Source organism: Neovison vison, chromosome 2 (genome assembly GCF_020171115.1).
Source record: "Neovison vison isolate M4711 chromosome 2, ASM_NN_V1, whole genome shotgun sequence".
NCBI lineage: Eukaryota > Metazoa > Chordata > Mammalia > Carnivora > Mustelidae > Neogale > Neogale vison.
The window spans coordinates 164265054-164289195 of record NC_058092.1 but is presented as its reverse complement, the minus strand read 5'-3'; the positions used below and the strand labels follow the sequence as shown (position 1 = coordinate 164289195).

Below are 24142 nucleotides of genomic sequence, written 5' to 3'. Positions count from 1 at the left end.
AAGGGCACAGGGACGTGGCAAGGGCGAAGGAGCAATGACCTAGGGAAGTGGTAGTCCCGGATTAACGGAGTACTCGCTACACGGCCTTCTAGAATGTGACGGTGTTTTATGCAGTAACGTGATAGCTCTCCCACCCTGAAAAATGCATCTGCAGAACCTGTTTAAATTCACACGCAAGGTCTGTAGGAAAAGACCCACCCTGAGCCGTGGGTTCAGCTCTGAGGAAGGAGTGAGAGCGACCCTGATAAGGAAGGGGACCTTACTTGCAATCTCTGAATGGTTTATAATGAAAGCTGAAGCTTCTAGGACCTGAGATATTAAAGGTAAGTTCGGTCAGAGAGGGGCCACATCTCATCTGTGTGTCTGGACCCCAGTATGGAGAACCCACCTTACGGGAGGGTCAGATACTGAGGTCACAGGATGGTCTGTATTCCCTGTGAACATGTCTTAAATGGCCGATATGTTTATGCTCCTATATGGGAATTCATGAGTGCATATCAATGTACCATACATCAAACACAGGTAGTGTGTGCATGACGGACCATCTGGCCTCAGCTGGTTCTCAACTCGTCCTCCTGAAAACTGCTTCCTCCTTGAACAGAGCTTGGGGGTTACGCCGTTCTAGGGTTGAGTGTCAATGAGGTTACCGGCTTGTGTTAGGGGCCACATTATGAAATGTAATAGGAACCGTGTCTTCCGATAGCCCTCATTGTGGCCAGGGTCAGGCATGTGGGAACAGCACGCCCTCCCTCCCCCATCCCCTGCCTGCTCCCCACCGCGGGCTCACTGTGCGAGAAAAGGGCAACTCCAGGAGTTTAAGCTACTTCTCCCGGACTTCCTTGTGCTCCCTTTGCGTGGTGGGTGAAGAGTGCCGCCAAGTTAACAAGGAGAAGGTGGTCTCTCTTGTAGAATTAGTGATACACCTTCCCTGACTCCCCAGGACCTGGAAGTAGGGATGAAGGGGGAAAATACATCCTGGGGAAAAGCAGCCCCACCCTTCCATCAATAGTGAACCATAGAGGAGGAAGAACCCTCTAGAGGCCAATTCTTCAGATCTGAAAATGTAGTTTGTGGGGCAAGAGAGGGGTCGGGGGAGTCCAAGTACCTTCAAGAGAAATTCTGGCAATTTTCCTAATTTAGTTAGTGGGCTAGTAGAGAACTCGACTGAAGCCACAGGAGCCAGGGCAAAAAACATTTTAACCTTCTTGGCCAGCTCGGGAATCTGTGAAAATGCAATAAAACCTGTGGGAACAAAAGGAAGATAATAGGAATTCCATCCTGTAGGACTTTCTCAGGAAAGGCGGTCGTGCGTTTTGGCCTCTAGTGGCAGCCTAAGGACCGTGCAAGCAACGTCCCCGCAACCAGGAGACAGAACACCCACACCGGGGCCTCTGAACTTTGCTTGCCCTGAGTGTGATTAAACTAGTAAATCAAGTACTTGTTAAGTGCTCCATTCAATCTTCAACCTACATGTGCACTGGAAAAGAGCCAGAAGCTGTCCCTGTTCCCTTAGTCATGTTAGCTGAGCGAAGGAAAGGCTCTCCCTAAGGGGGCTGCCCACCCAGCCCCACCACCCCAGGAACGTCAGAGGCATTCAGATCAGTCGCCAGTGACTCAAAAGGGACTTACACACTGAGAGTGCTCTAGCGCTAAAATATTTTTTAAGCCTCCTCTTGGGTCACTCCTTGCCTTGAACTTGGCCCTAGAATGTCCCTGTAGAACGCAATGGGGCAAAGGCCACAAGTAGACAAGTCATGGGACAAGGATTACAAATGAAGAAAAATCCTTAACTCCACTCATAAGGAAGATACACCCATAGGTGTTGCCTTCTGTCTGTAGCCTCTCAAAACAGCTAAGTGTTCCAAGGCAGTGGGGGTGCAGACATGGAACCAAACACATTAGGACTCTTAGGAGCACACCTACCTTTCACTGACTGACTGTGCTTTTAAGAATGTATGGAGGTTGTGTGCTAGAAACACAGACACTAACCTTAGCACATACTAAAGGAAGGAATTAAATAAATTATGGGACAGGTCCCTAGGCCTAATCAGTGGAACTCTTATTTGCTAAAATTACAGGTAATTTTAATTTTTTTTAAATTTTGCTGAAAAAAATTTTTTAAGTAGGTGCCACACCCAGCATGGAGCCCAACGCCGGGCTTGAACTCACGACCCTGACATCAAGACCTGAGCTGAGCTGGACGCCTAGCCGACTGAGCCACCCAGGCGCTCCCAAATTTTTTATTTTTGCATACAATGAACACACTTTCCTTTTATAATCAGTATAAATAAAAAATGCGTACGACTTTTAGCAACTATTTAGAAATGAAGCATAACATGGCATGTTTGCAGTTAGTCTGATTCCCCTTGAGAGTCAGTGTATTTTCTTATTTTCTGTTTAAAAGTCTCTGCACTTAGAACCCCCTTGTTTTCTGGCCTCTCACATCCCCACAGATAACCCAGGAAAATTAGTACTAGGTTGTGGCTCCCATCAATTCCTTCTGTGTCAAGAGAACCATACACCTCATCCAGCCATTGATACAAAAGTCTGAATTTCCAGAGAAGGTGAATTATTACCCCAAATTCCCTGCCCTTCCCTATTCAGTATTCAAACACCTCTATGCGAACTAACATTACTTTTTCACATTCCACTTCTAAGAACAGATGCAGACTCTGTATTACGTACTGACACATTCGGTCAAGCTCTAGTCTTTATTGCATACGTACCTATCGTGGTGCCTTGAGAGTGACCCACATAATACAGTTGTTCTTGGCCAGTTTTATTCAGAATGAAGTTAATCGAAGCTGGTAGGTCATAATTTGCCATTTCATCAAAACTGGAATCCACAAAAGGAAGGCTTTCATTAAGACGTGGCACGCAAACACAACCGTACACAAACGGGAAGGGTGCGGTGGGACAAGTGCTTAAAAGAGGGGCCCCATGGGGAAAAGCAGCACTGAACACAGGAGACCTTAACAGGACTGTGTAGACCCCTCACCACCATCCTCCTCTTTAAAAGCATCAGTTAGTTTTACCCATTCTCGAACGTTTCCGTAAGTGAGGTCCAACAGTAGGCTATGCCCACACTGTTGTGTGGCCACTGGCCATTCGTTGTATAAACACACAGCACTCCATCTGTCCATTCAGTGCTGATGGGACTTGGTAGTTTCGGATCTTCACTATTACAAATGGTGAGACAACACACATGTCGTCGCACATGCCTTTGGCAAAGCTCCTGTTCTTGCATATCCTGTCCTTAGGGAAGCTGTGGTTCAGAAGCAAGCCTGAAGGAGTCCACAGCTCTGACCTTCTCTGATACCAGGTACCAAGACCCCATCCTGGACCCATGCACGGGGGCTGCTTGTCATTAGGAGATGCGCGAGCAGACTGTTACCACCACGTGCAACACGCCAGGCTCTCTCCCTGCACCCTTGCCTCTGATTCTCCCGCCGACCTCATGAGACAGGCGTTTGTTCGCCCCTTTTACATAAAAGAATACTGACACACAGAAGGCTTGTGCAACAAGTGCAAGGTCCCTCGGGGAGGAAGAGGCAGAGCCAGAAGCAACAGAGAGGAGAGGACAATTTCTGGAAACAGAAAACAGTGCGTGTTGATGGAGGAAGGAAGAAGGTCCTAGGACACGATTTATCCAGCTGGTCCCACACGACCTGGAATGCCAAAATAACTAAAAATCCATAAATGAATCTGATTCTTAAAATGTAATTATTTACTGATAATTTACCTGACTGTGATTTACTAAATTTCTCACCAGGTTTAAAAACCTTTCACGAGCCATCAGCTTCTCCTCCCCTACAATCTTGAATTGCCCATCGATCTGCCCCCCACCCCGGAGGTGTCCGTGTTAAGGGTGCTAAAGAAACAGACTCATGGTCATCATCAATTCAAACGTACCTGAAAGCCCAGAATTCAGTCTGGGAAGCTGAAAGAGTCTTGTGTTTCCGAGACCAAGTGTTCCCTCTGCTGTTCCCCATCCACACGTCAAAACCAGCGTCTGCCAGAATGAAGCCCAGGCTGCTGTTGGGCAGGTTTGTGATCCAGTTACTGGAGTCTGCCAGAAGGCCGTGCTGCAGGAACACCACTGGCTTAAGACCTGGAAAACAGCCATGTTTGCAGCACCTCACTGTAAGTGAGATGTTGCTGAGCAGATAATTCATAAAAGATTGCAAAGCACATAATGAGACAAAAACAAATCAAAATGTCGAGGTAGCAATGTACTCCCATATAACATCGGTCAAGAGTATCTTTCTAAACAGTGCTGGCAAAGTAGTAGCAAAAACAGACCATTCTGCATAACTAATAACCAGAAGCATTGACTTAACCATAGAAAATTGTTACTATAGGGCGCCTGGGTGGCTCAGTTGGTTAAGCGACTGCCTTCGGCTCAGGTCATGATCCTGGAGTCCCAAGATTGGGAGCACTGGGCTTCCAGCTCCATGGGGAGTCCGTTTCTCTCTCTGACCTTCTCCCTTCTCCCTTCTCATGCTCTTTCACTCTCTCTCTCTCAAATAAATAAATAAAATCTTTAAAAAAAATTGTTACTATATTCTTAAGACCTGATGAAATGTTTCTATAACGTATTTGCTCCAGAAATTACATTTCTTACCATGTATCCTAACGAAATAAATCAAAAGACAGGAAAAGATTATACACAGGGGCACTTGGGAGGCTCAGCTGGGTGAGCGTCTGCCTTCGTCTCAGGTCATGATCCCAGGGTCCTGGAGTCAGACTCACCACCAGCTCCCTGCTCAGCCTAGAGTCTGCTTCTCCCTGTCCCTCTGCCCCTCCCCCCACTCATGCTCACTCTCCCAATAAAATAAAAAATCTTTTTAAAAAAGATTATCACATATTCTTTTATTTACATATATATTCTTTTATTTACTTTTTACTCTTTATTCTTCTACTCACCTATACGGTGATGTAGTAGAAAAACAAAAAGAATCAGGAGCCAGAGACTCTTGACCAGAGGTCAGAGACATGACCTCTGCCTGTTTACACTACGTTAAGACCATTTAGTCATTTGTTAAACAAGCATTTACTGAACACCAACTATGTGCCAGGCATTTCCAGAACTGGGGACATGGCCCAGAACAAACACAGGAAGAAAACCATTCCCTGTCACGGAGCTGTTACACTGACCGCGTCTCTGTTAGAGACAGACACACCTGGTTTGAACCTGTCCTCTCCAACTTTAGACATGTGCAAAACACTTCAACACCCTCCGAGACTGGTCATCCCCTGTCGCAGGGAAATGTCATGCACACTTTATAAGGAGTAACGAGCTAAGGAGATACGACATGAAAAGTTCTTAGCCAAGTGCCTGATACACAGTAAGAACTCAGTATACATTAGCTCGTTATCATCACCCAGCCAGCTGAGTCTCCATTCCATCAATAACTGTCAACAGAAATAAATGAGGTAATGAAGGGACGGATACACAGATCACAAAGTAAGAGCTCCCTTTGCCCTCCACCCGTTAGTTAGGACAGGGAGACGCTGGGGGCCGGGGAAGCTGACTGCTGAGTGGTCAAATAATTCACTGCAGTAATTCAGCCATCGACAACAACAAGGCCTGTGGCAGCCCAGAAAAGTTCATAACCCAGCCTGGAAGGGGAAAAAAAGCAAAGCACAAAGCAACAGACTACTCTCGACAGCAGCTGGACAGCGATGAGGTAGACAATCAAGAAGGGGTGTAAAAATACCACGGAGAAATGGGAAGAAAGATCCATGCGGACAGATGGGAAGTGAACCGACCCATGTTTCCTCCTGTTTCTGTCCTACGATGGATTTGGTAACCAATGGATTGCTTTTCAAGGGACTGTCCCTCTGAAGCCCGTGGGCTCTCCCCACAACCCCAGGAGGCCCCGTCCAAACACTTCCCAGCATGACCACCACCCCCAGTCATGCCGTGTGGATGCTGCTCCCCGTGTCTGTAGAGCAGCAGGACAGCCTGCCAGGCAAAATCATGACTTGTGATTTTGTAATGACATCCAGCAGCCCCCTGCATGGCCGGGGCCACGTCTCCACCTTCCCCCAGGGGAGAGAGAATAGAAAAGCAAAATCGATCAAGACTGGGGCAGCTTGGCGAGCACACCGTTGTCTTCAGTACTCATTCTGGTGCTCCGTGACCAGGATCACCTGGTGAGAGAGTTCCTCAGATGAGGCCCTGGGGGACCCACGGCATCTGAGACTGGCTCAGCGAAGACTGTACTCCAGTGGGGGGATAAGAGTCATCATAGAAAGTTCAGGTACACTTCAGTGATAAAGTAACAGTGACTGAGATTAATTCGTCTTGAAATCGTAGTTCATGAGATGTGTTTTAAGGAATGGAGGCTCCTCAGCAGGGCTGTCCTGTGGGGACAGTGACTAGAGGCATGACGGCTCAGGGTAACTGGGCAACACCATGGGAAGGGCGCTGGGGAGCCCCACGGTGGTGTTCAGAAGCCCCTCGGCATGGTAAGACCCTGTCTCTCCTCAACTGTGCTTTGGGGCCGTGCCAGGAGGAATAAGATTTGGTCTCAAAAGACCAGCAAGACAGGCCGATCAAGGAAACCCTCTGGCCACATTTGGGCGTAACAGGCTGCCCAGGGCACAGATGGACAGGACCCCAGAGCACACACCGACAGCCCCCTGCAGCAGCCGGATACCATGCGGGGTCAGGGACCACTGGTAAAGGTCAGGGCCTTGTCTGACCTGGAGACGTGAGGAACCCTGTGCAGACTACACCCTTCCAGTCTGGGCCAGCTTCCTTTCCTTCTAGAACCAAAGAGCCCCACTGGGCTTCCAGCAGCCATGATTCCATCAGACAGACAAAACATTAACAAAGCCCGGCCTGGGGTGGCAAAGTGGTGTGAGAAGGTTAGTGCCTTCCCTCTGACGATCGGCGACTGCAGAAGGACACTGCAGACAGGCCTGCCCACACGCCTGCGGCTTCCCTACCCTGCTCCCACCAGGAGAAAGAAAGGAAGGTATCAAGTCATTCCTTCCCTTCCCGCTACCAGGCAAGAACTTAAGCACTTGCTGGAAAAGAAGTTTCTCTCTGGGAGTCTCAGTCCTACCGCCATCCATATCTTTCAGTGAATTAGTCATATTGGACTCACCTTGCTGAGAAATGCAGACTTAGGAGTAACTCGCCATTACTGTGCACTCATAGGCTCTCAGGACCACGCCGAAAACAGAACAGGGCCCAGCGCCCGAGAGAAGTCAGGTACTCTACCCAGGGTTGAGCGAGAGCTGCTAAAAGGGGGAGACGGGATTCGAACCGGGAATGTCTGATGCCAGGGTCCATGCTCTTCACCACTTTGCCATAAAAAGAAGGTTACCAAGAGAGAAGTCATTCTGTAGCATACAGAGGCCCCTGGAGAAGGACAGGCTGAAGAGGGAAACTTATCTGGGAGGCAGCTAGACTGGGTGCTCAGAAGAAAGTAATCTCGGGTGGATGGAGGCACAGAGGAGACAGGGATGCGGTAGCCAGCCTCCCCGGCTCAGGGAGGGTGCCCAAGCCCTGGCCCAGGCCACACACTCCAGCACCTACGGCTTGCTCTGTCTGAGTGACAAACTAACACAATGGGACAAGGGCCGGCTCCTTGGCTATGCCCCTAGCTGGCCTGTTGGTCTCAGACTTGCTCTGGGAGAGCCGGGGGCTGAGGAGAGGGCCTAGAAGCCCATCAGCCAGAGAGGGCCAAAGGTCACCTCAATAGCTCAGAGCCGGTGTGAGGAGTGTGCTGCATGACTTGCTCCAAATATGGGTGGAAGCAAGGAGGGGATTTCAGGCTCTGAAAACAGATGTGCTGAGCCCACAGTCTCGCAGGAGGAAGCAGACTGTGCGTGGGAAAGGCCCTCCTGCCTCCCAAGGCCCTGGCCTTCTCCACCAGGGCGCTGTGTGGTCAGGCGTCCACTGTGCTCCAACGGGGTGAAATCAGCTGAGTCCAAGAAGCACAAGGACAACAAAATGAGGTCACCAAGGTCAGGTGTTGGCATAAAACAAACCTTGGTTCTCACTAGTTGTGAACTCTTGTAAAATTTACTCAACCTCTTAAAGTCTAAGTGCTACTTTCCAAAGCAGGAATTGTGCCACAGTTGACACACAGTAGAGGTCAACGAATAACCATCGCTCATAATCATAATAAATACAGAAAGGTCATAAAATATTATCAGAACACAAGCACTGTGAAGAAAGATACAATCAAGGGCATCCCTTAGCCAGGATAACATAATCACGGTTACAGCAGGAGCATACTAAGTGCAGACTGTGTTGGGCGCCATGCCAAGCACCTTGCATGCATTATCACCAAACAACTGGGTGGTGCGCTAAAATACTGGACCCCCAGATGTGTCCACATCCTAATTCCCAGAACCTGTAACTATATCAGCTTACATCGTAAAAGGGGCTTTGCAGATGTGATTAAAGATTGTGAGACGGAGCGAGCATCCTGGATTAGCAGGGGTCCTTCTAAGGGGGAGCCAGGAGAGCCAGAGAGAACAAGAGAGGGCAAGAGAGAAAAGGACTGGTGGAAGATGCTTTGCTGCTGGCTTTGAAGGTGGGGCATGGGGTCAGAAGCCAAGGCGTGTGGGCAGCTTCAGGATGCTGGGAAAAGCAAGAAAACAGATTTTCCCCTAGAACCTCCAGAGGGAATGCAGCCCTACCAGTGTCTTTGTCTTAGGACCTCTGACCTCCAGAACTGTAAGACAATAGAGCTATAGCGTTTAGAGCCACAGTATGGCTAAGGAATCTCCCTATAGACAGCAACCCCGAACCAGAACAGACAGGTGGGAGTATGTCTTCGGGCCTAAGGAAGAGAGAGGCTGGGCTCCTTGTTGCTTTGGAAGGAGCCTGCATGACCTAAAACCTTCCAGAATAGCCTAGAAGGTAGGCTACGAGTCACCTATGGGCTCCCCGTACTCCTGCTCCTGTGCCATGGCAGATTAGAGACAGAGGGGCCACGAGGACATGCTTACAGCGCACACACACTGCCGCCGTGTCGCACGGAGGAATGCAGAGTCAGAATCGCCCCTGGTTTCAGAGCCCCTGCAACCATCCACGGGACCGGACAATGGGCGCGAGCTTCTGACCCAGCAAAGTCGGGCCCCAACTGTGCACAAGCCCGAAGTCCGGTGCCAGCGCCAACCAACCCTGAGACAGAATTCAGGTCACCAGATACTTCTGAACCTTCCCCAGCTACTCACGCTAGACTGCAGCCGGCCTTCTGGCATCGGGTTAATTTCAGCGATTACCGATATTTGTCACAATGGCTCCCGATCACGGATCTGGTGCTGCGTTCCACGTGGATTATGCTGTCACAGCAGAGACGTGAATACCCACCCCCGTGCTACCCATAAGGGAATCGATGCCTGCAGGGAGAGGGCGCTTAAGTGACCTACACACTCACCCAAACTCTTCTCCTCCCAAAGTCCCCGCTTTAACCCCTATTCCAAAAAACACCTGTGTCGTTAAAGAATAACATGGCAGGGGAAAGAGGTGTGCTTACAAGCATTCTGTGTGAACCCGGCCACTTCGAAGCAAGCCAAGCACCCTTCTCTAGAACGGGCTGCCTGCCAGACTCACCCGGAGCACTTCAACACCACACATGCTTCTGGCCCAGCTCCCGACCTGGGGGACCAGGAACTCCAGGGGCAGAGCCGGCAAGGATGTATTCTCGGCAGGCTCCAGTCTGCTCTTCTGAGGCAGCCCATGCACAGCTGGGTTCCAGGCGGCTTCATCCAAAGGGGAGCACGGCTGCCCTCAGCTCCACCAGCCTGGCCCCGAGAACACGCTGCCTAAATGGCCAGAGAGAGGCCAGACCCGGAGATCCCTGGCTGACATGGGACAGGCTCCTGGAGGTCGTTGCAGAGCTCCTTCTCCAGGATTATGAAGAGCAGACCTCCGTTTATTCAAAGCAAGGGACAGCGGAGTGAATTCCTGCCCTTAATGCTGGTTTGAGGCATCGGCCTCCAAACACAGCCACAAGCTCAATCAGCAAATAGTAGTGGGAAGCCTTGGTCATAACGCTTAGAGTCACTGGAGAGAATGAGGAGGAGGCGCTCATCTCCAAAGCAGGTATTGCCAGGAATTTCCACGACAGAAGCCAATGCACAGGTCACCTAACACAGGGCACCTCCCACACCGTGGCTTTATTGGGGCACTGCCAGCATCCCCAGGGCTGCGTGGGTAGGAGCCTGGTCCTAAGCCGGCTGCCCTAGCAACGGCAAGCTCACCATGCCCTACAGCCCTGGTTTCCTCACCTGTAACAGGGACAGAGGTGTGTGCAAACTCACTTCCCCACCAAGGCCCCTCCCCAGGAAGCGCTCAGAAAGCCTGATCGCTCACATTCTGAGGTCGCCCTGCTGAAGAGGGGTGACCCTCTGCAGGAGGGGACACGACCGTGCTCAGATCTCAGGGCAGGCTGCAGAACCACCCCGACCTCCCCCCACCAGCCACAGCCTCTGTGGTCACTGAACAATGTGAGGCCAGAGATCCGGGCCAAGTGAACCCCGGCAGCATCCCCAGCACCCCATGCGGAGTCCGGCACATGCTGCTGGCTCAGGGAGACTGGAACTAATGCCATCGCGAAGGAATGGATGAAGTCAAGAAAGAAAGTGCACCCCACCGTTCGCACTCTCCGGGGAGCCGCCTTATTAGCCTACTGTGTCCTCAGAGGGCACAGGGCCTCTGACCCACTCCCCCCGCCTGACAGATGGAGACTCCGAGCCCAGAGAGAAGCTCTCACCCCAGCGCACACACGGCCGGCACGCCGTGGTGCTGGGAACCAAACTCAGGTGCACACAAAGCTGCCTTTGGGCTCTGCCTGTCCCTCGCCAGGCCACCGCCTGCCTCTGGGGGGCTTCGCGCTGCGGTACCTTGCGTTCACGCAGTCTCACCGTTGGCCGGATGCCGGGAATTACCCAGCTACATCCTAACACTCCATGAGCAGAAGGAACGGAGAGGCCCAGAGACGCACGTGCGCCATGAGGCAGTGGCCAGGCACGGGGACTCTGAGCCCCAGACACAGTCACTTCTCTCTCTCACTCCCTCTCCCTTCAGTGCCGTCTGTGTGCAGCCCACAAATCCTGACACAGACATCTTTCTCCTTTCCTTACAGTGTAGACTACATTCCGCATCCACGCATTTGGACTGCTACGACAGAAAACCACAGGCCGCACGGCTTCGGAACAAGAGAAATTCTATCCATGCTTTTGGAGGCTGCGAAGTCCAAGATGGAGGCTCTGGCTGATCTGGTATCTTCTGGGGACCCCCTCCTGGCTCACAGATAGTTGTCTTTTCACTGTGTCCTCACAGAAGGGGCAGGGGAGCTCCCTGGGGTCTCTTTCCTAGAAGGGCAAGAATCCCGTTCACCCAGAGTCACTTCCCAGAGGCCCCACCTCTGAACACCACCCCATCGGGCACTAGGGTTCAACACAGGAATTCAGGGGGATAGAAACATTCCATGATCACACCTTCCCTGTCGGGGGTGCTCGCTGCTGAGGAAGCAGACAAAGGAGACGACTGGCAGGTGTCTTTTCTTTTCCCATTAAAAACAGAAACTGGAGCTTCAAGTGTACCACACAAGATGTTTTATGGGTCTCATTGTACCTAATTTTCACAGGACCCCATGAAATATGTGTTGTTCTTCCTGGTTAGTAGATGAAGAGGTTAATTATGTAAACTGCCAAGGTCACACACCTGGTTATGGTAGTAGAGCAGGAACATAAACCCCAGGCCGGGGACGCCAACACGCTCCCTCACCGTCTGCACACACACAAGGGGTCCGGCCTCAGATTCCACGCCCAGTGCAGGATGCCCCCACCTGCACCTGTGGCTGGCTCTGAGCTAGCAGGGCTGAGTCCTCCACCAGCACGGCTTGGCCATGGATGCCCTACTCTGCCGCGTCCCAGGAGGGCCCGGCCCCAGAGGAGCTCTTGGAGACACCGAAGCCTTGGCTGCAGTGACGATCAAACATCAGAAGCCGCTTCGGCCTCAAAGAGCTTCCAGTCTAGTAAAGTAGAAATCACGTACACCGTCACCTACATAATCTGTCATGACCTACGGTCTTCCTGCCCTCGGTGCTGGGAAGGACACACCCAGGGAGCCACGAGAACGAGTGCCTGGGGAGTGCTCCCTGAAAAAGTGACCAGGAGGCTGAGGAGGGTGGGGATCGAGAACTGGTAGGTGAGACCAGTTAACCAGGAGCAAGATGGGGAGGGTGCAGGAGAGCAAGGTGCTAAGAGGACACTCTCTCCCCTTCTAGCCTGACTCTCTGCTCCTGCCCCAACCTGCACAGGGGAGGAGATAGCTGGAGGTCTCACTGGCTCATGCCGCTCCAGGAGGCAGAGGTCTGAACAGAGTCCACTACCTGGCGAGCCATCAGAGCCAAGCACAGTTCGATGGGAGTTCAGTTGGTCAGAGTCCACAAGTGAGGGCACCCAGTCATGACCCTACATCTGGCCAGTGTTGCTGGGAGGCAAGGAATTACATGTCGGCCCACCCAGGGCTCTGGGAAGTCTGCTGGAACACAGTATTTACTCAGAGAGACGTTTCCTTCAGAAACTACGTAGAAGAGAAGAACAGAAAATCCAGAAATAGTCAGAATCCTGTAACAATCAAAGGAGAATCCAAGTCAATGGCCTTTCTGTCCAAAGATCTAATTCATAAGCCAGACCGTGAATTTTCAGTTATGACCTAAAGAGCTCAAGGGGCAAACCGTCTTTGGGGCGTCTTTGCAAGGAGAAGTTCAAACTGCCTGAAGATGATTACTCATGTCCCAGAACACCATTTCACTCATTAGGCCACCAGATACCTACCATAGATCCTATCAGACTTCATATGTATCATATCTGCATGTATGTATGTATATCCACAATATGATATAAATAACCCACTGTAGATGCTTGACAATTTCTTTATGAACAATACATTTCCCAGTTAGGCAAGAAGTCTGCCTTGTTGTAGTCGCTGTTCTATTTTAGGCAAGACAGTATGCATTTCCTTGTTTTACTTAACTAAAATAAAAATCTAATTATCATGGGATCAACTTGCTCAATACTTGTTACATAAGGTCGCATCCTCTAGTCCAAAGAACACCGGCTCTGGGGTTAGACTCACTGGGCTACTATTCTTTGCCTTAAAGCCAAAGTCTTTCTCTCTCACACAGTAAAACAAGGGTGTTCATTTAGCACACAGGCTCCAGAACCCAAGGACTATACCTTGGAATGCACAAGGAGGTATGTTAAAAATGCAAAACTCTCTGAACCCCCGGCTCACATGGGGCCTTGCGATCCTTCTAGTGCCACTAACATCCCATGACTTTCTGGAATAAGGCTGAGCATGTGAAAAGAGTACCACTTCCCTATTAAGGATGAATTTCTGAATTTCAATTCCCTTTTGGAGTCAGTACAGAGCGGGGGTAACTCAACACTTGACAGACGTTGGCGTAACCCCGAGAAGCATACACACAGCTTCCACAGGCCGCTAAGAGCTTTCTGAAGAGGTGTTCCAAGCTGACCAGTTGGCAGGGGTCTGACCAGACAGGCAAATGATTGTCTAAATCAGTGTATCCTTTCCCGGATCCATACACACTCTACACACGTAGGGAATACATGTGTGTGCATAGGGTTTGGTGCCATTTCGCTCGAGAGATGGTGCTTGCTTTCATGCCATTAAGAACACTGATTCTGAACTCTCTCAGTCAGCCCAGCCAGGCAGAGGGCACGGTGCTGCCAACTGTGCTGAGGGACACGTGGATGACTGAGACTGAGAGGAAGGACGGAAGTGAGACCCTCCCAAGGCAGAAGAAGGAAAGCGCGTCCAGAGCGGTGTTAGTGAGGGGCTGGGGAGTTCAGAGGAACAACGTCTCCTTTCCGCTCAAGCAATCCAGGAGAGCCGCCAGTTAGGCTGGACCTGGCGGGAGGGAAAGAACGGTTTTTATGAAGGTGATGGGCAGGGTGAGCGGCATCCGAGAGGCAGCTGTCGTCCGCTGAAGTCCAGGCGGCTCTGCAGAGCGGGAATGCCTCGCTCGGATTTCCGAGTGCCCAAGACTCACTCTTTGAGACTCACTCCTACAGCAGACACGACTTCAGGTACTCATAGCTGGGCTGACGTGCCAGCTTAAACCTGGACAGCCCATCAGTGAGGAAGGCTCCTTCGCTAATGAGTCCACCTGGATGGCCGCCGACAGGCCTGAGGTCTCTTCTGCCAAGAGCAGAGACCCTGCAGACGTAGCTGTCATCACCACCGTGCGGGAGCTCAAAGGTCTCTGCCCATCCCCACGGGAGCCTCAGGGTTCTGTGGTGCGAACGGTCCAGACAACGGAGAAACAGAAGGTTCAGGAAAGGAAGGTCACTTAGTGTGTGAGGGCCCTGAGGATGGCTGAGTGGTCCTACCCTATAATGACCTCTGGGCCCGAAGAAGCTTCCTCCTGCAAAACTCCAGAAGACGGAGGAGACCGGGGACAGGAGGAGGAACCATGTGGCCAAACCCTGGGACCATAAAGGTCAACGGTGATCTCTAAGTGAGGTGCTCAGTACGATCCGAGGACCAGGGCGACGGCCTCGAAGACACTACCCCACGGCTTCAACTCAGGTCGCGCCGCATCGCCGGAGAGCACAGAAATGGAGAAAACTACTGAAAAGGGGTAAGAGGGATGGCTTCACTGTCTCCCCAGTAAATGAGGAAATGGTTCAAGGTACCCCGCAATGCCCTGTAACCAGCAGAGATGCAGGGCATCCTATGTGGGTGTCGCAAAAGCATTAGTGTGTTAAAGGACAAACAATTTTTGTGCTGAAATGCTTCCTTTTTCTGATACACGGCAAGCCTCCAAAACGAAAGGGCCTGAAGCCTCCTCTCCGGGGTGGTGAGCGGACTCCACGCATCTGGTGAAATGGTCCCGAGCGCGTAAGCCGGCCGGTGGCTCTGCCGAGTGCGCATGCGCAGAGAGGCACTGGGGCCGCGTGACCCACAACCCGGCGGCAGAGGGAGGACCCGACCGCTGCTCGAGGCCCCGAGGCGAGACCGATTCTGCAGCGTCCAGGGCAGGATCACTGGGAGGACTACGGTGTTCTTAGGAAAGGAGGAAGTCAGGGGAGGAGCACGAACGAGAGGAGGAGCTCCACGTTGGGTGTCAGGGACTCTTGGGAATTCTTTTTGTCTGTTCGGCTTCCGTGAGCCAAAGTAACAGCACTGACAAGGAGACCTCCGCAGGGCACAGGGAGCAGGAGGGGACCTCTCGTGGCCACCAGAGTCAGAGAGCTTTCTGCCTGTGCTCCGCATTCTGGAGACCAAGGGTATCCCCGACCCTGCAGCGTGCATGCCTGCCAATGACAACAACAGAGGAGGGACTAGAAACCATAGAACCAGAGGGACCAAGACTAAAAGGGACCTTGGGGATCATCCCAGCCAATCAACCTTGCTACAGGTGAAGATCCCAAGACACACAGAGGCGAAATCACGTGGGCGTCCGTAGCCGCGGAGGCAGATCTCACGTTGAGCCCTCTTGGTTCCTTCCTGCCATCCGGAGCACGTCCAGACTCGTGCTCACTTCCCCCACCTTGGGGGCACAGTGCTTCCCCTACAGGAGTATGGACGTTTGTCCCCATGTACGTTTGGCAGGCGGCATCCTCTGCTCTAACCGTTGGGAGAGAGAAGCGTAGGGACTGGGGTGGGGGTGGTGTTCTCTAAGCATGTTTTTACCAAACTTTTTTTTTTTTTTAAGATTTTATGTATTTATTTGACAGAGAGAGACACAGCAAGAGAGGGAACACAAGCAGGGCTTCTTTTAACAGTGACTCACGTTACTAATTCTATGAGCCAACGAACCACTTTTAAGAGAAATGACATCTGTACATATTCTTCTATATATGGAATCTGAAATGAAAGATAATCTTCCCTTTTTTTTTTTACTAAAAAAAAAGGGAAGATCAGATGTTCACACTGGAATAAAGTATACATTATATGTGTTTGAGTAGGAAAAAAGATAGAAGCCCTCACTACAGCTCACTACTCATTTTTACAACACTCAAGAAGGAGCTTAATAACATATGTGTAAACCATAAACATCTCAAGAATGAGGAAGGAAATTTCAAGAAGAGCACTGGCTATCTCAGCTTCTTCAGCATTATGAAATGCCTTCTTATAGTCAGAATTTTTTGGAGAAAAAATAGACAAAGCAGACTATATTAAGAAAAAAAATAATAGGGGTCCCTGGGTGGCTCAGTGGGTTAAGCATCTGCCTTCAGCTCAGGTCATGATCTCAGGTTCCTTGGATCAAGTCCCGTGTTGCGCTCTCTGCTTCAGCGGGGAGCCTGCTTCTCCCTCTCTCTCTGCCTGCCTCTCTGTCTACTTGTGATCTCTGTCAAATAAATAAATAAAATCTTAAAAAAAAGAAAGAAAGAAAGAAAAAAGAATAATGCTACAAAGCTCATGTTAGCCATAGGCTTTTAGTTTTCTTTGAATAATAATTAGAGAAGAAATTGAGGCAAAAAGGCCCTTCTGCTCACATACAATGTTAGTTGAAGAGCAGCTCATCATCAAATTTCCTTCATGTCCATCTCAGGTTTCCAAGGAAAAGCTCCAGAAAGAGCAAATGGTAAAGAATAAGGTAAGTCTGGAGAGATGATTGAATGAGGATGAGATCCTTATTCGGACATATGTTTAACAATTTCAAGTAGTCTGTCTAGAAATTCATTAATCTGAACTGGAAACTGCAGTTTTGCTATGGAAAGATAAATGCATATCTCCAAATCTTTACAAATTTTCATATATTGCTAGCGAGGTGAGAGCAACTACTAGAGCAAGACCCGCATGGAAAGCAATTTACTAATATCTATCAAAATCACAAATGTAAACAACATCCTCTGGCTCAAAAATTTCATTTCTGGAAGTGGATCTTATAAACAAACTTGTACCCATACAAGGTAATTTTCAGCAGCAAGATCTGTCTTCTACCAGAAGACTATAAACAGCCCAAATGCCCATCCCTAGGATCTCTGTTAAATAAGTCACGGTACAACTGTGTGACAGAACACCCTGTGTCTGCAGAACTGAATGGTGAAGTCTTCTATGTACTGTACGGAAAGATCTCCAAAATATTAAGTAAAAACTTCAATGAACAAAAAAATATGCATTATACTCCAGCTTTTGCATTAAAATGGAAGCAGGGGAAAAGAATCACTATGTTTATATTTGTTTCTAAAGAAATTTTTTTAGAGCTAAGAAATTCAAGAGATTTTAAAAGGATGCACACAGACCCGAGGAGGTGAATGGCGAGATGGGAGGGAAGATTTCACCGTACGGCTTTTTATTTCCTTTAAAGTTTTGAACCATGTGAATACCTTGCCTATTCAATCAATTAATTTTCAACCACCAAAAGCTATCTCCTTAATGCTCAAAACATTTCAGGAATAAGATGTTTTCTTACAACAAAGAAAGCAATTTCAGCATATCCTCAAATAAAACTGACCTTTGAAGCCTTAAGCAAAATCTGAACTAAGACAACTCTTCCTTGGTTCTTTCCAAGAAGTATTTTTATAGGCCTTGCGTACCTGTGACACTTTTAGTACTTTGGCCTAAAAAATAACCCCATTTCAATGCTTTCAGGTTAAATCTCAACCTGGTCACAGACATGAAAACCAGCCAAATTCCAGCCATGCTGGTACTTCTCCGAGTGTGCCTGCCTCACCACAGAAACACCCATACCTTTGGCAGAATTGTTCTTTCTCCCGTGAGGGATACGGTGAAGGCAAAGAATATATCCGTCTTCTGTCTCGATGAAGTGCTCCTCACTAGGGAAACCCCAGTGAACGATAATTTCACTCTATGGAGAGAAAGAATATTGGAAAATCTCTGGACAGAATGGGACAGGTTCTTCCCACATTAGCAGGCAAAGAAGACAAGATGTCAGCAGACATTCTCCAGGCTTTAAGAAAAGTTGTTACTGAAATTTTAGTGTGCTCCATCAAGCAGTACATTCCATCCAAGAATAAATCCCCACCACTTTTATCTGTCTGTTCCACTGACAGGAATGTGCTTACCGTTGGTTTTGACATTCGGGCATGTTCGACACCAAATGTGTCTGATTTCACCACTGCTTTGGGCCTCTCTTGTTTCCATCCTGGCTTCACAAATAAACACACTTCTTTCTTTCTTTCTTTTCTAAATATGCCAGCTAATATCACGATCTACCACTATCTTCATTTTAAGAGGTCCTGTCCTGGGAAACAGAGCATAGCACTAATCCATTTTCATCAATGAATAAGTAAATGCCAACAGAGGACACTACTAGAATGCACAATGGCAAGGGAGAGCTGAAGAACGAGAAGAGATGAGAAACAGAAAAGTATGATCAAAATCACTTCTCCAGTCCAAGGAGCAAGGGTTAATCGGGAGCTCGGTGGGATATGGAGAATTCGATTATCTAGATTTCATGTACGTGAGTGCTCACTATCCTCTCTAGCCCAAGTAGTTGGAAGAACTTAATTGTATCATTCTTACAGTGAAAGAAAAAAACTTCAAAGGAGGGGGAGGAATAAAAGAAAAAAATTGGGGATGAGAAGTAAACCTTGACCTTAAGACCCTGATTATATTCTCTTGACTCAGTATGGATTAACTGCCTCTAAGAGGGCCTTGATTCTTCAGTGGGGGTCCCTGCCATCATCTGCTTCAAAGTAGCTATTTTGGGGGCATCGGGGTGCTCAGTCAGTTAAGTGTCCAACTCTTGATTTCAGTTCAGGTCATGACCTCAGGGTGGGGAGATCAAGGCCAGCATCAGGCTCCTCACCGGGCGTGGAATCTGCTTAAGATTCTTTCTCTCCCTCTCCCTGTGCTCCTCCCCACCACGCTCACTCTCTCACTCTCTCTCTAAAAGAACTAATAATTTTTAAAAATACTTTCTTTAGCCATTTGCATTTTCCCAATATTTTATGCCTACACGAGGTATTTCCTGGTTTTATAGTTTACCTACGATTAGTAACTTTGAAATTACTCAACAATTACTCAACAAATTATATTGCTTATTGGTTCCAACAAAAAATTTTTTCAGATTATTTTGGTTTTTGTATCGAACCGTGTTCTCTGGACATTGCTATCACACTCCTTGTTCAAGGTATTATAAAAGCAGCAGTTGGTAATAACACTCTTGGCAAGTCTTGCTACATTTTTATCATTCTTTCAACAAATTCAGTTAACTTAAAAATGAAATGAACTTATAAAATTTTCTTTTCCTGCATTAAGAAATATGTAGTTTTAACAGTTAAGTGCAGTTCATAAAATACACATTACCATTGTGTATATATACCACATCTTCTTTATCCATTCATCTGTTGATGGACATCTAGGTTCTTTCCATAGTTTGGCTATTGTGGACATTGTTGCTATAAACATTCGGGTGCACGTGCCCCTTCGGACCATTATGTTTGTATCTTTAGGGTAAATACCCAGAAGTGCAATTTCTGGGTCATAGGGCAGTTCTATTTTCAACATTTTGAGGAACCTCCATGCTGTTTTCCAGAGTGGTTGCAGCAGGTTGCATTCCCACCAACAGTGTAAGAGGGTTCCCCTTTCTCCACATCCTTGCAATGGAATACTATGTAGCCATCAAAAGAAATGAAATCTTGCCATTTGCGACAAGGTGGATGGAACTAGAGCGTATCATGCTTAGCGAAATAAGTCAAGCGGAGAAAGACAACTATCATATGATCTCCCTGATATGAGGAAGTGGTGATGCAACATGGGGGCTTAAGGGGGTAGGAGAAGAATAAATGAAACAAGATGGGATTGGGAGGGAGACAAACCATAAGTGACTCTTAATCTCACAAAACAAACTGAGGGTTGCTGGGGCGAGGGGGGTTGGGAGAAGGGGGGTGGGGTTATGGACATTGGGGAGGATATGTGCTTTGGTGAGTGCTGTGAAGTGTATACACCTGGCAATTCACAGACCTGTACCCCTGGGGATAAAAATATATGTTTATAAAGAATTAAAAAAAAATACACATTACCTGAGGGCAAGTCAGCAAACTGAATCTAAGATTCAGAGAACGTGAAAGTGCAATACTATATTCTAAGAGATTAGTTTGTGGCTTCATGTAGCCCACGTAATGGAATGGCAAAAAATCCTCGACATCTGTCACAGAAGCATTTTAAATATTTTATTTATTTATGTGACAGAGACAGAGAGATCACAAGTAGGCGGAGAGGCAGGCAGAGAGAAAGGACAGGAAGGAGGCGCTCCACTGAGAAGAGAGCCCAGACACAAACACACACACACACACACACACACACGGGGCACACATGGGGCACACACGGGGCTTGATCCCAGGACCCTGAGATCATGACCTGAGCCGAGGGCAGAGGCCTTAACCCACTGAGCCACGCAGGCATCCCATCACAGAAGCATTTTAAAAGCATCCTTGAGACTTTGAGAAACTTACCACATTCATATTTGTCTCCGGATCCAGATCCAGGCTGTCTCCGGACACCTCGGAACGCAGGGTCCCAAGGACCAAACAGACCACCAATCCCAGGAGCTGCATTTTCCTTCTGTAGAAAATAGCCTAGTGTTATTTGTCTGAATTTCACTATACAGATGATGTTGGTATATGAATGCTCCCATAAAAAGTTCTGAACTAGGTTTAGGGCAAGTAAACCTCAGGTCAAGGACAAATAGGAAACAGAGGACTCCAGCCACATCAGAAACAAACAAAAAAGTTATTTTTTTACTAGGAAATGCCCCCACTTGCCACCACCAGTTTTCATGTGACCTCTGGAGCCCAGCATACCCGCTTACCCTCTCACCATGAGGTACACCAAACTGTTCTGGAGAAAAAAATGGAGAAGAGGACTTAGAAGACAATAGCCTGAAAAAAAGAGGAAGATCCACAAAATTCCAGATCCTGTGAGCCGCCCACCTTTTCCCCTCTCACTGCGATTTAAACATTTTTAAGTTCTCATTTTTAAGCTGAGTATTAGTTCTTGCCTCCCACTATTTCTGTTCTTGTCCAGAATTACACATCAGGATTCATATTTGTCACCTAAATATTAGACTAAGTGAAGTAAGCCAGACTGAGAAGACAAATGCCATATGATTCCATATGTATGTGCGATCTAAAGAAATGAATAAACAGGGGCACCTGGGTGGCTCAGTGGGTGAAGCCTCTGCTTTCTGCTCAGGTCATGATCTCAGGGTCCTGGGATCGAGCCCCGTATCGGGCTGTCTGCTCAGCAAGGATCCTGCTTTCCCTTCTCTCTCTGCCTACCTCTCTGCCTACTTGTGATCTCTCTCTCTCTCTCTGTCAAATAAATAAATAAAATATTTTTTAAAAATTAAAAATTAATACACAAACAAAAAGCAGAAACAAACCCATAAATACAGACAACTGATGGCTGCCAGAGGGAAGCAAGTAGGGGAAAGGGCAAAATGGGTGAAGGGGAGAGGGAGGTACAGGCTTCCAGTTGTGAAATGAGTAAGTCACAGGGATGAAAGGCACAGCATAGGGAATAGAGTCAATGGTGTTGGAACAGAGGGTAGCTATACTTGTGGGGAACACAAGATAATATACAAAGACATTGAACCACTATGTTGCACACTTGAAACTAACATAACATGTGTCAACTGTACTTCAGTTAAAAAAGAGTAATAATAAATTTTTTAAAATAAATAAAACAAATAAAATAAATATGTCATCCAAGGAAAAGAGTGAAATGAAAGAGAGCCTGAAAGAGAACAAGATAGAAGACCACCCATTTCCCCTTCTGAGACCCTCCAGCCACCAACAAAGATGATCTAGTTTCCACAAGTGATGTGCAAAATCACAGCACAGCACAGACCTTGGGGCTGAATGTTAAAGGCAAAGCAAAGTGAGTCTCCCAAGGAATCTGGATGGTTAGAGGCAAGATGAGCTACAGCACAGGCATCCTGCATTCTTAAAAAATATATAATCACTTAAAAAAAGATGCATGCATGTATACCCATACAAAGACTTGTATAAAAATGTTTATAACAGATTTGTGTGTAATAAACAAAAACTAGAAAAACCTGAATACCCAAGTGGGTAAATGGAGATATATATAGATATAGATATAGATATAGCTCAGCAATAAAAAGGAATGAACACACAATAACATGGATGAATATTAAAATAACTACAGTGAATGAAAGCGAGACCCCCCCCAACAAAAGAATAAAATATATGATTCCATTTATATAATACTCTGGAAAATGCAACCTAATCTCTATGGACAGAAAGCAGATCCCCGGCTGCCTAAGAAAAAGGGTAAGAGGAAAGGATTACAAGAGGATATGCACAAAGAATCTTTTGAGAGTGATGGACAGATTCACTATATTGAAAGTATTGAAGGTTTCGTTGGAGTATACAGACATCAAAATTTATACAAGTTTTCATTTAAAATAAGTCTTGTTCTTGTAAGTCAATACAATACGGCTGCTTTTCAGACTTGTGCCTAACTGAGTATTCCACAAATCTTAAGAGATAGGTTCTCAGGAGATTACCGTAGTGAATTCTGCCAGTGCAAGTCCTTTGGGCTTCTCCAAAGCCATGAGGAACCCTGAACATGTAGGCAGAAAGGAATGTAACCTTGACCTGCACTGTCAAAGCGAGCTCCCCTGGCCTTTGCTCACAAGCTTTTCTCTCTCCGTGGTGGTTGGGGAGGGCTGTATACTCCCAGCCTGCCTTTTATCATAATTCAACCACCCCAGAGTCCTTTTTTACTAGGAAACAGGGAGTGGGTTGAAAAGGGAAAAAGAAAGGTGGTGCCCAAAATTTAAAACAAAGAATCTTCTGGCAGCAGATGCTTCCCACTGGGTACGGATCCCACAGCACCTGGACCAGCTGTCTGCAGAGAAGCTCCAAGAGACTAGTAGCGGAAGATCCTTACCCGCATATGTCACCCTGTTCATGTTTCCTTCTAACCAACTAGTCAAGTGATTCTCAGAAGGATGATGACTGAGAAGTGTACACGGAGAAAAAGCCCCTTTCCGGGCTGGAGTCTGTTTTTCTGGGCTCTCTTAGCCACTTGTAGCTCAGTTCTCCCTACAGTGTAACAATGCACAAGGTGCTGCGTTGGCTGTCCTTTCGCCCCTGCCCGAGGGCAGAGCAGGAGTCTGACTCAGCTTTGCATCCTTAAGGATCTCTCGAGGGGCCCTCACCTAGGAGATGCACGGGATAGATTTTGAAAAATGAGACAGGAGTCAGTTCAAAAGTTGGGTGGTTGAAGAAAAGCAAAGACCCAAAGGAGTCTCCCATTTTGCTTCCTAGTAAAGAGTGTCGACACTACCAACAATAATTGGGGCTCCCAGGAAACTCTCCAGACACCCGGCAGCGCTTCCGACCTATGTTAACTCCCGCGGCACACCGGTGCAATACCGTTAAAGCCTTGTTCCGCGAAGCTGAGCTCACCCAGGTCGAGCACAGGAAGCAAAGGGCCAACTGGTAAGGGGGAGCTTAACCAGGGGAAGAAGGTGGCTGGGAATCAGGAGTCCCGTGGGTCACCGCGATCCAAGGGCTCTGGGCGGCTTCGCGGATCAGCGACCGCTCCCGTCCAGGAAATCGGAGAGCTCCCACGGAAGGAAGGGCAACTTCGGGGAGCCCCGCGAAACCTGCACCACGCGGCCCGCACGAGAGGCGCCCACAGGTGCTCCAGGCGGGTTCCGTCAGGAGCCGAGAGCAGGGGGTCCCGCCCGGACGCAGAGGCTCGGGCGTGGGGGGCTGAGGGGGGGGGCGCGGAGGCCCGAGCTGTTGCACCCGCACCCACTGGCGCAGCCCGGCGACACTCACCCGCACCGGTCCTCCCGGGCCACTGTGCAGAGCCGCAGTGCCCGCTATTTGAGCGGGACACCTGAAGGGGCGGGGACCGTCGGACGCGGGGGCAGGTGCCCCTCCCGGCTCAGGCTGCGCTGGCCGCCAATCGGCACTGCGGGCCACCGGGAAGTGTCGCCGAGACCCCGCCCTACCCAGCGCCGCCACGGAGCATGCGCCGTGGGCGGGCCCCGGCGGGGCTGAGGCTCCCTCTCCCCGCAGAGCTGATCCCCAGGGGCACCTGCTCGCGGTTGCTGAAGCTTTCCCCCGCATGATCCGCACCCTCTGCACCTGGCATAGAGCTCTGGGCTCTGTAAGTGAAAAG

General features: G+C 48.7%; 1 protein-coding gene across 7 annotated transcripts in view; it reads right to left on the bottom strand.

Annotated features, from left to right (window-relative positions):
* LIPA (lipase A, lysosomal acid type) overlaps positions 1–23900 on the bottom strand; it is a 32013-nt gene extending 8113 nt beyond the window's left edge. For 2 of the 7 annotated variants that reach the window (XR_006383281.1, XM_044239454.1), the window contains exons 1-7: positions 22512–22574; positions 20790–20818; positions 20434–20542; positions 17705–17822; positions 3913–4111; positions 2727–2836; positions 1106–1242 (exon numbers count right to left, since the gene is read on the bottom strand). Coding sequence is in view for 6 of the 7 variants with exons in the window: in XM_044239454.1 (XP_044095389.1) it covers positions 1106–1242; positions 2727–2836; positions 3913–4111; positions 17705–17822; positions 20434–20542; positions 20790–20818; positions 22512–22559 (750 nt within the window). In the remaining variant the exon portion in view is untranslated. Of the gene's footprint in view, positions 1–1105; positions 1243–2726; positions 2837–3912; positions 4112–17704; positions 17823–18039; positions 18210–20433; positions 20543–20789; positions 20860–22511; positions 22575–22897; positions 22919–23385; positions 23478–23796 lie in introns of those variants that run through there. The other 5 variants (XM_044239459.1, XM_044239460.1, XM_044239455.1 and 2 more) reach the window with 5 other exon arrangements.
* Between the last annotated feature and the right edge of the window lie 242 nt (positions 23901–24142).